General features: G+C 36.5%; 1 protein-coding gene across 1 annotated transcript in view; it reads left to right on the top strand.

Moving 5' to 3' along the window:
- The first annotated feature begins 3,399 nt into the window (after positions 1–3,399).
- LOC107598726 (protein FAM193A-like) overlaps positions 3,400–17,699 on the top strand; it is a 29,783-nt gene continuing 15,483 nt past the window's right edge. The window contains exons 1-10 of the mRNA XM_016290134.1: positions 3,400–3,563; positions 6,258–6,489; positions 6,750–6,874; positions 6,966–7,113; positions 7,218–7,292; positions 7,398–7,475; positions 10,623–10,741; positions 10,977–11,219; positions 12,902–13,034; positions 13,170–13,313. Coding sequence (XP_016145620.1) covers positions 3,544–3,563; positions 6,258–6,489; positions 6,750–6,874; positions 6,966–7,113; positions 7,218–7,292; positions 7,398–7,475; positions 10,623–10,741; positions 10,977–11,219; positions 12,902–13,034; positions 13,170–13,313 — 1,317 coding nt within the window. The 5' untranslated portion in view covers positions 3,400–3,543. The remainder of the gene's footprint in view (positions 3,564–6,257; positions 6,490–6,749; positions 6,875–6,965; positions 7,114–7,217; positions 7,293–7,397; positions 7,476–10,622; positions 10,742–10,976; positions 11,220–12,901; positions 13,035–13,169; positions 13,314–17,699) is intronic.

Genomic DNA, 17,699 nt, shown 5'->3' with positions numbered 1-17,699 from the left:
GCTATTCAGCCAAGAATAACAACTAAGTTAGCTAAAAAAAATTTAAAAAGCCCGGAACTTCTGACTGATATGACACAAACAATGTTAACCATTTGTACATTCTCTAACACACATATTTTAGATTCACAATTCATTTAAAAGCCTCTGATGGGTAAAAATAGTAAATATCATCATGTTCTCCTGTTTTTTTTTTTTACCCTAATAAAAGTTATAGGAGCATTAAATAGTTCATAAAAAAACTTCATTTATATGCTCATTATATTAGCATTAGCCGCGTTTATGCTAACAATTAACTACCCTAATAACAGCGTTCATTTCAATCCGACATTCAAATTAAAATATTGAATAATATGCAGTGTTTCCCCCAGAACGTGCACTCTATTTGTGGCGGCATATATATGCAAATTAATTTTCTGCCAGCAGGAGGTGCTTGTAGAGCGCAAGAGATCAGGTTTCCCCGGTAACGCTGTACACAAAGCAGCGCTCTGCTCACAAATGGTGCTCAGGCATTACAGGCAAGATTAAATGAAAATGACATCCATAATTTTCTGAAGACAGTCGTTTCCTTCAGAAATACATTGATATAAATACACCCGCACCAGGTTTCGACTTAGACACGTGCAGTGCTCATGTTTATTCAACGAAGTCAAAGCCTTTTGGAAAATCTATTTGTGGCTGTGAGTTTTGATATTGTGGCGGTCTGCCTCAAATAAATCAATGTATGGGAAACACAAATATTAAAAATTAAAATGAAACTTACCTGCTTGAACTATTTCATTTTATCTGGGTGTCTTTAAAGTGTTTTGTTCGTTTGGTGTGTTTCCTCGTTTTGATGTCGCCACGTCTAAGTGCTTTTGTGAAGAGAGCGCATCTGTGCACCTTTCGGATAGCGCATCAAGAACTGGGTTAACCGGGTACTTAAAGCATCGTTTATAATACTTTTTTTGTATACATTTTAATTCCTTTGTTTAACAGTTCTATCTGATTATTAGATAGACTTATCCATATTAGACAGAACTGAATGACGACAGCGAACAAGAGGGAGAATGTGAGCACTAGGCGCTGCCGTTCTCAGCGACGTCAAAATAAAAGTCCCGCCTTGAACGCATCGGCCAAACAGAAAAACTTATCGGCCAATGCCGATATTTGAAAAATGCCAAATATCGGCCGATATATACTAGGGCTGTGCGATTAATCGCGATTTGAGACGTTGCGATTTCCTAATTGCAATGCCTGCGATATGAACGGACGAGCCGCACTCACGCAGTCTGTCTCGTAATGCTCGTTTATACTCGCACCTGGCTTCGCACCGCAAGTCTTCACGAGCGCGTCTGGCAGTATGGATGAGGCTTGACGCACGCGCGCAACCTGTGTCGACTCACGCCTGGCTCTAACAGTTCTATCTGATTATTAGATAGACTTATCCATATTAGACAGAACTGAATGACGACAGCGAACAAGAGGGAGAATGTGAGCACTAGGCGCTGCCGTTCTCAGCGACGTCAAAATAAAAGTCCCGCCTTGAAAGCATCGGCCAAACAGAAAAACTTATCGGCCAATGCCGATATTTGAAAAATACCAAATATCGGCCGATATATACTAGGGCTGTGCGATTAATCGAAATCGAAATCGCGATTTGAGACGTTGCGATTTCCTAATTGCAATGCCTGCGATATGAACGGACGAGACGCACTCACGCAGTCTGTCTCGTAATGCTCGTTTATACTCACACCTGGCTTCGCACCGCAAGTCTTCACGAGCGCGTCTGGCAGTATGGATGAGGCTTGACGCACGCGCGCAACCTGTGTCGACTCACGCCTGGCTCCGCGTTTAAAACGAATGTAAATTCAGTCTAACTGCTTTGCTAATTTCACTTGAATGAAATGAAACATTCAGGACATTTTCCCCTTGTTCTTAAAATCCCAAATACTTAAAATGAATAAATCAGCCTATGTAACATATGTAATACTTTAATAATTGACTTAAGATATACAGTTCTTTATTTATAAAAAATAAACAAATATTTTCTGTGAAATTCAGTAATTAACTTAATTCTGTAAAAGTAGTTATACCATTATAATCTTGCCTGCTGAAAAAAAAAACAATAGAACCCCTCCCAAAACACAATAACAAATGTAATGGATTTCAGGGTTATAATAGGAATTGTATTGGTTTTAATGTAAACCATGATGGTGTCTATTTGATGGATTCTATTGGTGGGATGTAATCTGGCAGATGGCAACCAATAGAACAACAGTAATTCCTATTGGAATAATGCCCAAAACAAAAAGGAATTTTGTAATGGTTTAATGGAAACTATAAGAATTTCTGTGATGGTTTCTATTGTTTTTTTCAGCAGGGTAATGATACCCATACTGTGCTGCACATTATTGGCAATATTGAGCTGAAGCTTGACTTTGCAAATTTAAAATCGCAAATCAAATCGCAATCGCAATATCTGTAAAAAAAAAATCACAATTTGATATTTTCCCCCAAATCGCACAGCCCTAATATATACCACTATTCACATAAACCCTTTATAATAAATGTCATATTTACCTGTGCCCTTCAGCAAGAAGGAAATCCACAGAAATTGAATAAAGTTATCAAACACTAAATTCTAAATTAAAGATGAATCCTTAAAGCTACAAAAGTTATTGATTTGCTCTTTTTTGAAATGTTGTTCTTTCATTAACAGACATCGCAACAGCAGGGTTATTAGGTTATTTTGGCTGCTTTAAGAGCTGCCGCTGCTGAACATGAGACAGATCTGACACTAGGGGTGTGCCCTACATACATTTTAAACATACATTTTATATTCTAAAAAGTTTTTAAAATATGCTATATAATATATAAAAACTAATATATGTTAGTGGATTACCACTAGGGATGCTCCGATCCACCTTTTTCACCTCCAATACCGATTCCAATACCTAGGGTTCGGTATTGGCCGATACCGATACCTATCCGATACCAGTGAAGTTTTTTTCCCTCATTTAAATAAATGTAGAATTTATATATCTCTGTGTGTAGAACTGATAAGCATTCTTTCACAATCTACTAGATACAGACTACTTAATTATAAAGAAAAATAAAATAAACATATGAAAAAATATAGGCCTATGTATATTTATAATCTATGACAAAAATGTATCATAAACTAGGTTAGTGGATAATTTGGCAGCAAAAGTTATTCTAGAAAAATCAGTGCACAATAATTTTAGAAGTCCAAACATGTAGTGAAAAAATAATATTGCATCAGTCTTAATGGGCTTTTTTTAATGCATGTTGTGGGATCAGCTTGCATGGTTCTTATAATCATGTCTGATGTTGGACTAATCAAGACTTGTTTATTTCTTCATCTACGATGCTTTGATTGTGGTGCCTTTGGTCAGGGAGATCACAGCTGAGTCAGAGCGGGAGTCACAACAACTGCAGAATCACTGGTCTGAGGTCAGATACCTGGTCCGGTGCATTTACCGCCAGACTGGGACTCCACTGGCTGATGATCAGGATCAGCCTCTTGACCGGGACAAAGAGAGCATGAAGGAACTCGTTGACAGGTACTCTTGAGAATGGCATTCTCCTGAAAACCCCTGTATATTGTTATTTAAAAATGTATTTATAAAAAGGATTGAGCCACAAGCGATCTATCTAGCAGATTTTGGAAAAGGACACAAAATTGCACTGACATTAAGACAACCGTCAGAGTTGTTGAAAGATTCTAGCTTATTAGTGCTGAAAATTCAGCTTTGCCATCACAGGAATAAATTACATTTTAAAATATAATAAACTACAAAAGTATTATTTTAAATTGAAGTAATATTTCACGATATTTACTGTATGTTTGGTCAAATAAAGGCAGCCTTGGTGAGAATGAGAGACTTGTTTCTAAAATGTTTTCAAAATCTTACTGTCTCTGTACTTTTGAATGCTGGTATAAGTAATGTCTTACATAAAAAATTTATGAATAATGGGGTTTGCCACAAATACTATTTTCCATCACTTTGACGGACTGGGTTGTACAATTTCCAGAGTATTTTTTTTCTTTTTTTTCCGTAAGTGCTGTATTTCAGGCTCTTGACAATGGTGAAAATGACAACAAGCACTGCGCGGTCTTGTGGGTCTGCTGACCCTGTGTAATAAACTTTCACATTAATACAGGGTGTCCGCAGGTCCTTAAAACATCTTAAATAACGTTTTCCTAATATAAGGCCTTAAAAAGTCTTAAAATGTCTTAAATTCAGATTCGATGGGTCTTAAATATTTTTGCTCCCATTACCACTAAAATATCTTCAGTCTGACGGATCTAATGACTGTTTATAATCATTGGACAGACCGAAGATTTTTTCTTCCCTGTAAGTTACTGCGTCATCAGAGAGAATTGCAGTAAGTTAGTAGAATGCAGAATACAAGGTCGCGCTGAAGCTGAAGTCTCGAGACTTCAGAACAAATGAGCGTGACAGCACACATAAACTCAGAAGAAACACAGAGGTAAAATTCAAAATGTTTAGTTTATTCATAACATGGTATAGTTAAGTAACACCATGACAAGTGAGCTATTTTGCTCAATATTCTCACGACACAAAACAACATTCAAAACACCTACAGTGTGTATGCATTACGTGAAGTCTAGTGCGCGTGCGCATTTACAGTGCGCTCTTTCACTGCATGATTCAGTCTATTAAAATACATTCAAAATGATCACAAATTCAAGACATGGGGGCAGAAAATGTGTATATTTATACCTCTTCATATAGTTAATCAATTTAACACGGAAGAGTGCCTTTTTTTCTCCCAAAATTACCATATACAAATGTGATATAGATTTTTTACAACAGTTCAATAAACTAGAAATTTTATTAAGAGTCTTACATTTTAGACACCATATTGCCTGTTTTTGCACTATTTCGCCAACAAAAATAATTCCAAACAAAGCCACAGCAGCGTTTTGCGTCTTTGAGCAACATGACAGCTTTTCGTTCCTGAATGAATCACTTGTTTAAATGATTCGGTTCAGTCGCAATGACTCACTTATTAACAGTGACTTGCTGCCACCTACTGGCGGTTTTAATTTCACATTTAAAGTATATTTTCATTTTATTTAAATTATTTCAAATATCAGTATTCAATGTTTTATATTTTATATATGAAATCATTATTTATGCATTTGTAACTGCAGGTTAAATGCATTCATTTTCTGCATTAAACAGTGTGTAAACGCACTGCCAATTCAGGTGCAGCTTATGTCTGGATTGCAAAGATGAATTTTGTTGATACTGATTTCATTTGCTTGGTAACAGCCCAAATGTATTATTATTCTAATTCACTGATTAAATGTAAGAATTTGACTCAAAAGATAATGCACACTTATAGAAAAATGGCTTTATAAAGGTAAAAATGCCCATAAAAGGTAAAAAACAACTTAAACTTATTGGAAAAGATTCATTTCTATCTGACCACCACACAGAATATGAAGAATATCAAAAACTTTAGGAGTCAGCTGTCCACGAAAGTCCTTAAGATATGCATGATAACACACTCAATCAGTTGAATGAATGACTCAATGACTCACTCATTAAGTGACTTACAGCCACTTACTGGTAGTTTAGTTGAGAAGTATGTTGAAAAGTATGCATTTTTCTGCATATTTCTTATTTGTATATTCATAAATGCATTTAAAACATTCAATATGGGGTGCTGTGTGTACATTAATGAGGAAAAAAAATTAACTTAAATGATTTTAGCAAATAGCTGCAAAGGGGGTCTGAATACTTTCCGTACCCACTGTATCTCATAACATTATTTATTGCAATTGTAAGTATTGTTATTTGCAGTGTAAATTATTTAATCTGACTGGTAGCAGCCCTATGGTATATATTGAATTTATTGTAAGAATTTGACATGTAAGATGATGCATACATCTAAAAAGGTAAAAAAAATAGGCCTTTGTAAAGGTAAATATGCAGATTCAAGTATGTAAAAGCTGATAGAACACTGATGAAAATATTGCTTCAGAATAAATTGTTTGCTCCACCAAAAATCTCAGTGATGCAATTATTTTGCAGGGATATTTTGTATGTTTTCCATTACAGGTTTAGGTCTTAAATTTCATATAAGGTGGTATTAAAAAGGTCTTAAGTCTTAAATTGAACTTGTTCATGTCTGCAGAAACCCTGTAATAACTCCACTGGACGACACTTGGAATCTCTAATTTCTCTGCTCCCAAAGCCTCATCTCGCTTTCTCTTTATTTAGGCTTTGTGAGAAAGATCCCTACCAGTTGTACCAACGTCTGGAACAGCAGGCAAGGGAGTATGTCTTAGAGATGAAAGTGCGGCTACTCAAGCACCTGTCCACAGGCTCAAAGGCACCCGGTGCAGTGGCTCAAGGGCCTCCACAGGCCCATCAGTTCATCTCACTGCTGCTAGAGGAGTACAACACACTCTGCCAGGCGGCCCGCACCATCAGCAGCTTCCTGCTCACCCTGGTGTGTTGTTGCAACCCAGCTATATTATGCATACATTCTGGTGTTGTCAAAAGTACCGGTACTTCACTATCAAGTCGATACTTGCATTTTAAAAAAGTAACAATAACAGTCTTTCTGGAGCATCATTAATACTGAGTACATGGTCGATCCTGCTTTCAAACACTCGTTTACGGATATATGAATAATGAAATGAATAATGAAAATCTGTTTAAGCACCACCATCAGTATGGACTACTACTAGCACTGTTCTTCCTCTTCAGGAGAATGAACATTTGCAGAAGTTTCAAGTGACATGGGAGCTCCACAATAAGCACCTTTTTGAGAACTTGGTGTTCTCTGAACCCATCCTGCACAACAGTCTACCTGCCTTAGTGGCCCAGCTCAGGTATGGTCTTTGTTGAATCAGTTAAAACTTTATAATTCTTATAGCGCTCATCTGTTTGTATAGATCCCATTATTTTGTTTTTGTTGAATAGGCAGGGCACCACATCCCATGATTCATACGGTGAGGATATGTACCGTACACTGCTGGAGAGATACCACCAGCTCGACCAGGAGATGAGTGCAGTGGCTCTCGATTGGCTGGAGTGTGAGAAGAGGATTGATGACTATGTTGATGAGCAGGTATTTTTTTGTTGGCCAGTAAAGTGAATGTAGCCTTACTGAACTAATCATTGGTGGCTCTCTTGCATGATCTTGCATCTAATACCAGTTTTGCCTGTTTGTAGTTGCTTTTCAAGGTTGAAGGTCAGAATCTCACAAATCAAAGGGAAGAACCACATACGTCTTTAATTAATAGAAATGTAAGTTGTAGTTCAAGTCACTCATTAGGCATTATTAATCTTCATACATGATTTTGTCCTTTACAAAGCAGTGGAGGTAAATGATTTTCTCCTTTTTTTAATAAGATGTCTTTAAGAACCAAGCAGCGGATGCTCAAAGAAGATGCAGAGATATTCAAACAGAAAAGATTTTTTGAAGAGCAGGTAATATTTTCTCCAAACCAGATCTTATTAACCCTTTGTTTGTAATTATTGAGAATAAAAAAAGTTGTTGAGGCTAGTGTACCCAAATTAAAGCTTGCATGTCCAGTGCTTTCTTGACAATTAATGGAATTAAGATTAAATTGAATACTGTAGGGCTGGGTTTTGACACAAATTTCACGATTCGATTCTCATTCACAAGCTTTCAATTCGATTACCAATTCGATTCGATTCAATATCGATTATTTTGGATATATATCAGGTACAGTACATGCCAAATTTTCTCAAGGAAAAACTAAATCTCTCAACTAATTCTGTAAAATATACATGAGAGTCAGTTGGTACTACATTACTATAATATTGAAGGTTACTTCAATAACCTGAAGGAAACTTCAATTCCTTTTTTTGAAATATAAACATTTAAATTGTGGCTGTCATAAAAAACTTGATGGATTTATTCAAACATAAATGAAACATTGAAGAACAGTAAAAAATATAATGAATATGTTATATGGTGCATATATTAAGCAAAATGCCCCTCTCTACAGTTTATTTTTCTATCTGACTAATGAGTTTCCGTTGGTGAGGTCACCAAATATGTTTTTCTGAGGTAAATGGGACATTATGTGACATTGTTTACAAGCTGTTATATTGATGTCTTTGTGCGGCTGAAACAAAGATTGAGCGATTACATGAGACAGGATACGGATTGTAAAGTTGTACTCTTTCTTTTAACTTACCTTCGGATATTTAGCGATGTTTATTTTGTGCTGAAACTGGTATTAATGTGGAGGAGATGATCGGTTCACGTGCGCTACGCGCTGCCGCATCTGTTGAACTGAGGCGCTACAGCGATCTGTCACTCCACATTAAACAAAGCCAAAACGGCATTTATTTTGTATAACATATCTTTGAGTTTTTACAAAATTTTCCAAGAAAACACAACATCCTTCCCCACAACTTACCCCAAACAGGTTTAAAAAAAAATCCATAACTTCACACATCTAAAGCCTCTACAATATCTCCATTTTTAACAAAGTCCAAAACACCTCCCAGATATCAAAAAATTCTAAGGGTTTCTTTCTTACTACATATGTAAGTTTTTCAACATGTTAAGTTTTTCAGCCATAGTCCAAAGGAAGGGCTGCTGGTTTTTTTCCAGCACAGGGCACAAAACTGCATTTATTGTTTAAATTGTTTAATATTGCAATTCAATGGACAGAATTTGAAATCTGAGACTTTGTTTCATATTAAAAGTACCAAAGCACAATGCTTATTGCGATATATTGGATGGGAAGTGCCCTTCAGTGTTCCGTCCATTAACTGAAAACAGGCTAGACGTTCCGTAAAAATGAGAATCGATTAATATCGAGATCGATATTTTTTACCCAGCCCTAAATTACTGTATTTCTGATTAACATGAAAATTGCCCATTTAGTCACCAATTTCACAAAACCTTTACACTGTACCTTTAGATTCAGTTATCACTGTTAAAAAATGTATCACAAATATATTAAGCAACACAAATATATTAAATAGATGATAATAAGAAAAGTTTGTTATGCAGCAAATCAGAATATTAGAATAAAGGATCATGTGACACTGAAGACTGGAGTAATAACTGCTGAAAATTCAGCCTCACCATCACAAGAATAAATTGCATTGTAAAATATTAAAATCTGAAACAATCATATATATATATACACATATACAGTATATATACACGTATATATACACACACACACACACACACACACACATATATATGGATATATATATATATATATGGATGCACTGATGTATCTGCCGATTTTTTATTATTTTAAAGCCATCAGCATATCGGAAATAGCATGAAAAGGTCAGATACCGATGGTTTATTAATTAACTGCATGGAGACAACGAGTTGCATGTCTGGTGCATAATCTAATGTTTTTCTCTGGGCAAAATAATTAAATACTTGCCAAAACAAAATAAAATCTGTAGAAAATATAGTTTGTCAAATGGCATAGTACGGCCATATGCAAACGTGACGCTGACGCATCCAACGAGTGAAATGCCCGCTCTCAGCTGTAAATTCATCATAGGTAAGTCGTAATGGCAATGCACCGGCGTAAGAGTTTATCCGAGGATATGTCACAAACCGCCAAGCATTAGGCCTACATTTAAGTGAAAATGAATGGCAGGTAATATCAAAGACTATAGAATAAAAAAAGGGACTTTGGTAACATGCAGCTTTTTGTTTGAAACCAGTGTAGAACACGGATTCACACAAGGTCACATCACGCACCTGCAGCATTTCTGTAAATACAGTCTGTGTCGTTCAGTGTGGCCAGCGCCTCACTGCTGATATAGCCTATATGTGAAGGATGGTGTTTTACGTCGTTAATGCGAGTGAAGGACAAAACCTTTAGTTTATATAGTTATATTATTTAATATGGAAACATTTGAATTCGTGCAGAATGAGATAGGTAGGCTTCAGTTTCGTTTTTAAATTAATTATTTTTGGCTTGACGCTTATATTTAGCCTAAATACAACTTTAGAGGATTTGTTGTGGAGAGAAGGGAACTAAAATAGCCTAATTGTGTTTGTAATTTTGCTTTTATTTACCATTATTTTAGCCTACATTATTTCTGAATGCAATAATAAAATGCAACATACAGCCTACTAATTTAGGCTGTTATTTTTCCTCTCAAAATTAACGCTTACAGGAGTAGCATTTTTTTGTATCCATGCTGAAACATTTTTAAATATCTTGAAAAAATGTTTTTGTTTTTATTGCGTTGACAGTTTTTTCTTTTGTTTAATACATGTGGTCTTTGGTAAATCTAGAAAAGATGATGATGTATTGGCAATGACTAAGAGAGATCATTCAAGTAATTCTAATTTGTTGAGATGAGGTTTTTGTTAAATGTGAGCCAAAATCATCACAATTAAAAGAACCAAAGACTTAAACTACTTCAGTCTGTGCATTGAATTTATTTAATACACGAGTTTCACAATTTGAGTTGAATTACTGAAATAAATGAACTTTTCCACGACATTCTAATTTATTGAGATGCACCTGTGTGTGTGTGTGTATATATATATATATATATATAGCTGTAAAAGCAGGTGTTTACACAATTATTGTTTTAATATTGTGATTGCAGTTTCTACCGAACAGTAGAAAATCTCTGGGTGGTGACAGTAAGTTCACAGACACCGTGAAACAGATGCTTTCGTCCAGACTGAGTATCCCAGACTGTCCCAACTGCAACTACAGAAGGAGGTACTTATCAGATTCATTTAGTCATAATACATGTATAATATATTTGTAATAAGTTTGATTGGCAGGTCTTCCTTTATAGCGATACATTTTGGGAGCCACTTTTAGAAAGTGACAAGTGACAGAAAATACAAGTGAAGAAAAATGATAACCTTTTAGTGCCCTTTGAGTATCCTTACCCTACACCGTTGTATATTGGTAGCCTGTGTACTCATTGAGTTAATGTATTTACCTCCAGATGCACCTGTGACGACTGCAGCCTGTCTCACATTCTGACCTGTGGCATCATGGATGCTCCTATGGCAGAGGATCTGCATCTGAAGCTGCCCCTGCAGGCGGAGCCTCCCCGGGACTACTTGTCAGAGGTCCATCCCCCCAGCATGTCATCGGGAAGCTCAGGGTCCGGCTCAGCCCCAGGCTCCCCCATCACCTTCCAGCAGCACCCTCGTCTCATCCTGCCACAGGATGGCACCACCACATTGTGAGTTAAAACTCTTTTGTGCTTTTTGCTTCATATGAAATTAATCTGATTACTTAAACACTCATTTTCGATGTCGGTCCCATAAATATCTACCAATTTTTGTCTTTTATGAAAATAATGTTTATTACAAAAATGATTCTGCAAATGCGTATCTTTAACTACATGTTGCCATATTAACAATCAGTCAGTAACGATACTGAAGATTTGCATGAGCCTTAAGTAGGTCACATCACTGAGCGAGTTTACATGCACGTTCTTAAGCCGATTATGCTTAATAAGCCGATAACGCACGTGGTCATGTAAACGCGGTAACCTGTTTTCTTTTATCGGAGTAAGGTCATAAACGGCGTAAGCATAAACCGGTCGACACAGGTAGCTTTTTGCCTCTTACTCCGATTTTGCGTGACATGTAAACGCAATAACCTGCTTTCTGTCGGTTTATTGAAGTGCACATGTGTGATACGTGACAGGAACGCATCGTTAGTGCAGATTTAAGCACATCTACACAGAGCAAACATCTTGCAGTAAAGAAAGAAGGAAAGATATCACAAAAGCAGACTCTTTCATGACTCAGAAAATGATAAAAGTGTTCTCATCACGTGCAGCAGAAGTAGACGTGGTTCAGTCAAAACACTGCATTTATAACTGCATGAGGATAATATATGAGCTGTAAGTTTCACGCTGACATGTTGCAAGCTTTATTTAACATCACAACTGACAAATGTATGGAATACTCTGAGTCAGATAAGCAAATGATTATATTTCGATGTCACTACAGGGAAATAACCTGATTTAAGTCATGTAAACGCAGCTACTTGGGTTGTCAGGTTACTGATGTGCATGTAAATGGGGAAAACTGGTTATTTTATTAAGCTGATATTTGTGAGTTATCCGCTTACTGGTGTGCATGTAAACGTGCTCACAGACAGTAATGACAACTTGTAGTTTAGTAAGTGAGTGAAATGGTGATTTAGTAACTCCTCTGACTGATTTGATGAGCTCATTCACTGAAGGGCTAATTTGAACCGGTAACTCGTGTTTGTTTTTCTGTGAGGAAATAATTTTTCTCACCGCACTCAAGGAAAAGCAGCTTTATATATACATGAGATTTTTGTTTGTTTGTTTATGAAAGAAGGGTGTTATGGTCATCATTTATTTAATAAAAAATACAGTAATAATAAAGTTATGAAATATTACTGTTTTAAGTAGGCTACCTTTTCTATTTTAATATGTATTCATTTTAATATAAATATATATATGTTACCAACCCCAAACCTCTGCACTGTAGTGTATATAAATGCAAAATGCGGTCATTTGCAGGTATGGCAAAAAGTTAGTTTTTCCCTGTCTGTTTGCTTTATGGCTGCATTTTATAATAATTTTGTGAGTCAAGGGTTTTTACATGAATAATGCTAAAATGTAGACTTGGGAATTTTTTTTGTAAAGTGTAGTACTGGTAATAGTGTGGACAGTATTGCAGAATCAGATAAGAGTCAGATCAGGCAAGTTCCAATTATTATAGTCATTACTGTATTCATGATTTCAATGACTTCATAATGTACTTTCCTGCTGAGCTCCTTCAGTTTCTGTTTTTCATTAATGCAGTGTCATCAGTTTTTATAACATCACAACTCCAACGGCTGAGTCATTAGGTTTCTTTTACTTTGCTTTTTCTGCCCCAGCGATGATGAAGTGCCTCCGTTGTCTGCCATCTACCCTCTGAGTGGGTACGAAGACCCTGCGGTGGTGGCCCGCATTAATGGCATCCACAGTCAGCTCAGTGGAGGAGAAGAGAGCATGACCCTTAAAGATAAAGTAGGTGGCAGCTGATCATCTGTTGTTGCCGCCTACAGTATACAATAAACATTTGTCAACTGAAAGAAATTGACATTTGAATTTAGAAATTAAGTTACTTGGATGGTAATAAGCTCTCCTCTCTCATTCGCCCAGTCTTCACAGGGGACCAGCAGCAGTAGCAGTTCCTCTGAAGGTGATGAGGAGGAGAGGGAGAGTGGTGAGGAGCCTCCAGGCCAGAAGGTGTCACTCTCTGGAGGGAAAAATGACTGTCCGCCTCCGTCATACCCTTATTCACAGGTAGAGTTTAAAGGGGTCCTATTATGCTCTTTTACAATGTCTTGAATTTGTTTTGGGGGTGTACTAGAACATGCTCTCATGCTTGGTGGTTCGAAAAACGCATTATTTTTTACATAATTTACATTATTACAATACCTTTCTCCCCAGCCTGGCACAAACGGCTCGATTAGTTCTGGGTTTGATGAAGGCCCGCCTTCCGAAAAACGAAATGTGATGTGATTGGTTAGCTATCCCAGTGCGTTGTGATTGGGCGAACAGCTTAGACGGTGTTTCAGTACTGCCCCGCCCCTTGCCAAAGCAGCAAGTTCCGTCTGCTCCGGTTTAGACAAGGATGGCGTCAATATTGCCATATCAATTTGAGCCGGATTCAGACCCAGAGAATATTGAACAAGAGGATCGCGCAGAACCTTTGCACACACGGATATTGCAAGACATATTAGAGTGATAACGTTATAGTTGTTGTTTTTGTTATTGTTCTTGAAAGTACTTGAATTTCAGACATATGGATTCAAGGCCTGCAAAGTACTTGAAAACAAACATAAGTGCTTGAATTAAGTTTGAAATAAATTTTGTTTATGCAGGGATTAAAGTTTTCCATCGCTACGACTGATTTCCGTCAATTGGAGAAAAAAAAGTTTGGGGAAAAGAAACATGTAGCGCATTGTTGTTGTTGTTGTTGTTCTGCCGGCACACCAAAAATCATTCCCGGACACGGCTGCAGCTTCTCAGTGACAACATAGTGATGCCGCTCGCATCATTCACAGTCGGGTTATTAGCAGAGAACACAGAGCAAGACTTGAATTTCGGCCCGGGATTGTGGCTATTAATTACAATTGTACTCATTCCCGCAGGTTCCATACTTATAACACAATGACAGTTTACGGAACGTATCATTTGCACGTGCTTTTGAGTTTCGAGAACTCACTCGCACACGCTCATTTTCTGTGTGCCCACAGATCGCAATAAGGAGAGTGACCGCTTTTAATAGTTATTAAGGGAGTTTGCAAATGTGATATTGATTCAATACAACAGTTCAGTAAACAAGTACTGCCTGATTTTGCTTTATTTCTTTAACGAAAATAGTTCTAAATATAGTAACAGCTCAGCCACTTGGCATCTCTAAAAGCAAACACAGCTGAGTTTCATTCATTCAATGAAAGTGCGTTTTTGAAGTCAGTGATTCATGATTACCCATTCATAAAGACAGTCACTTGCTTCATTCCTGAATGAATCAGCCGTTCAAACGAATCAATTGAATGAATGATTCAGTGATAAAATCAGTGACTTGTCGCCACCTGCTGGCGGATTTAGTTTCATTTTTAGCGTATAAGTTCAGTTATTTAAATCATTTAATATATCTGTATTCAAAATGTTATATTTAAAACATTAATCTCCACATAAATATATTAATTTAATTGCATTCATGCCACCTCTGAGCCTCATTAAACGTCTGAAAATGTACCTGTGCCACCTCTACAAAATTATTTTTTTATTAATACTAATTTCATATGATTGGTAACCTATTTGTCTTATTCTACTTCTTATTATATTGTTTTAAATAGAATTTTTAAAAAGCTTATAAACATACATTTTTGAATTTGACATAGATGGAAAAGATGCCATTACAAAGGTAAAAAGAAAATACCCCTGTTAGTCACTTTGAGTCAAATGTCACCTCGTATTAGGAAGGCAAATTTTTGATCAGAATTTTTTATTATTGATTAGAAGGTGCTCCTAAATTTTTTAATTTAGGAGGACAAGCGTTTCTAATTACAAGAAGAAGAAAAAATGCTTTTAAACTGGGTGTGTGACGGGTATAGGGCTGGGTATCGTTCAAAAATTTTCGATACCGGTTCCTGAACGATACTTTTTTCGATACCAATTTTATGAAATCTATTTGAACAAGATTACATTATCTGAAAAAAAAACTTTGGTTTCATTTTTCAGCTTGTTGATGTTTCTACAGACGCAAAGACTCATCTCCTGAGCCACTGCACAAAGGAACTAAATGTAACTAACAAAAAATCAGTGCAAATAGTTTTAATAAAGCTCAAATAGTCTTCAGTTTACACATCTGTTAGCTACATTTACACTAGTGCGTGTTTGTTTTAAAACTCCTAGCTCAGACAGAATCGTAATTTCTATTCATTTTCCACTGATTTACTGATAAGCATTAGCAGTTTCTAGCGCTGTCTGCCTGTGCTCTCTCTTCCATGATCGCTGCTCTGACTCAGAGGTTATAATATATTTAATTTCAGCAACAATACATGACCAAAACACACACGGCAATCAGACGTTATTACAGAAAACTTGATGGTGGCTTAAAGTGAGTTTTGAGTAAAAGCGAAATATAAATCTTATTTATTGTCTTATTAAGGGGTTAAATTGGGACTTGTTATGTGTGTGTGTGGGGGGGGCTCTATGGTATCAAGCTTTTATATATATATATATATATTTACAGTGGGGCAAAAAAGTATTTAGTCAGCCACCGATTGTGCAAGTTCTCCCACTTAAAAAGATGAGAGAGGCCTGTAATTTTCATCATAGGTATACCTCAACTATGAGAGACAAAATGAGAAAAAAAAATCCAGAAAATCACATTGTAGGATTTTTAAAGAATTTATTTGCAAATTATGGTGGAAAATAAGTATTTGGTCAATAACAAAATTTCATCTCAATACTTTGTTATATACCCTTTGCTCCGTCATACCCTTATTCACAGGTAGAGTTTAAAGGGGTCCTATTATGCTCTTTTACAATGTCTTGAATTTGTTTTGGGGGTGTACTAGAACATGCTCTCATGCTTGGTGGTTCGAAAAACGCATTATTTTTTACATAATTTACATTATTACAATACCTTTCTCCCCAGCCTGGCACAAACGGCTCGATTAGTTCTGGGTTTGATGAAGGCCCGCCTTCCGAAAAACGAAATGTGATGTGATTGGTTAGCTATCCCAGTGCGTTGTGATTGGGCGAACAGCTTAGACGGTGTTTCAGTACTGCCCCGCCCCTTGCCAAAGCAGCAAGTTCCGTCTGCTCCGGTTTAGACAAGGATGGCGTCAATATTGCCATATCAATTTGAGCCGGATTCAGACCCAGAGAATATTGAACAAGAGGATCGCGCAGAACCTTTGCACACACGGATATTGCAAGACATATTAGAGTGATAACGTTATAGTTGTTGTTTTTGTTATTGTTCTTGAAAGTACTTGAATTTCAGACATATGGATTCAAGGCCTGCAAAGTACTTGAAAACAAACATAAGTGCTTGAATTAAGTTTGAAATAAATTTTGTTTATGCAGGGATTAAAGTTTTCCATCGCTACGACTGATTTCCGTCAATTGGAGAAAAAAAAGTTTGGGGAAAAGAAACATGTAGCGCATTGTTGTTGTTGTTGTTGTTCTGCCGGCACACCAAAAATCATTCCCGGACACGGCTGCAGCTTCTCAGTGACAACATAGTGATGCCGCTCGCATCATTCACAGTCGGGTTATTAGCAGAGAACACAGAGCAAGACTTGAATTTCGGCCCGGGATTGTGGCTATTAATTACAATTGTACTCATTCCCGCAGGTTCCATACTTATAACACAATGACAGTTTACGGAACGTATCATTTGCACGTGCTTTTGAGCTTCGAGAACTCACTCGCACACGCTCATTTTCTGTGTGCCCACAGATCGCAATAAGGAGAGTGACCGCTTTTAATAGTTATTAAGGGAGTTTGCAAATGTGATATTGATTCAATACAACAGTTCAGTAAACAAGTACTGCCTGATTTTGCTTTATTTCTTTAACGAAAATAGTTCTAAATATAGTAACAGCTCAGCCACTTGGCATCTCTAAAAGCAAACACAGCTGAGTTTCATTCATTCAATGAAAGTGCGTTTTTGAAGTCAGTGATTCATGATTACCCATTCATAAAGACAGTCACTTGCTTCATTCCTGAATGAATCAGCCGTTCAAACGAATCAATTGAATGAATGATTCAGTGATAAAATCAGTGACTTGTCGCCACCTGCTGGCGGATTTAGTTTCATTTTTAGCGTATAAGTTCAGTTATTTAAATCATTTAATATATCTGTATTCAAAATTTTATATTTAAAACATAAATCTCCACATAAATATATGAATTTAATTGCACTCATGCCACCTCGGAGCCTCATTAAACGTCTGAAAATGTACCTGTGCCACCTCTACAAAATTATTTTTTTATTAATACTAATTTCATATGATTGGTAACCTATTTGTCTTATTCTACTTCTTATTATATTGTTTTAAATAGAATTTTTAAAAAGCTTATAAACATACATTTTTGAATTTGACATAGATGGAAAAGATGCCATTACAAAGGTAAAAAGAAAATACCCCTGTTAGTCACTTTGAG

The sequence above is a fragment of the Sinocyclocheilus grahami genome, unplaced genomic scaffold (genome assembly GCF_001515645.1).
Source record: "Sinocyclocheilus grahami isolate Dianchi unplaced genomic scaffold, SAMN03320097.WGS_v1.1 scaffold255.1, whole genome shotgun sequence".
Taxonomy (NCBI): Eukaryota; Metazoa; Chordata; class Actinopteri; order Cypriniformes; family Cyprinidae; genus Sinocyclocheilus; species Sinocyclocheilus grahami.
Note: the sequence above shows the minus strand (reverse complement) of the source record. Positions and strands in the feature narration are given on the sequence as shown.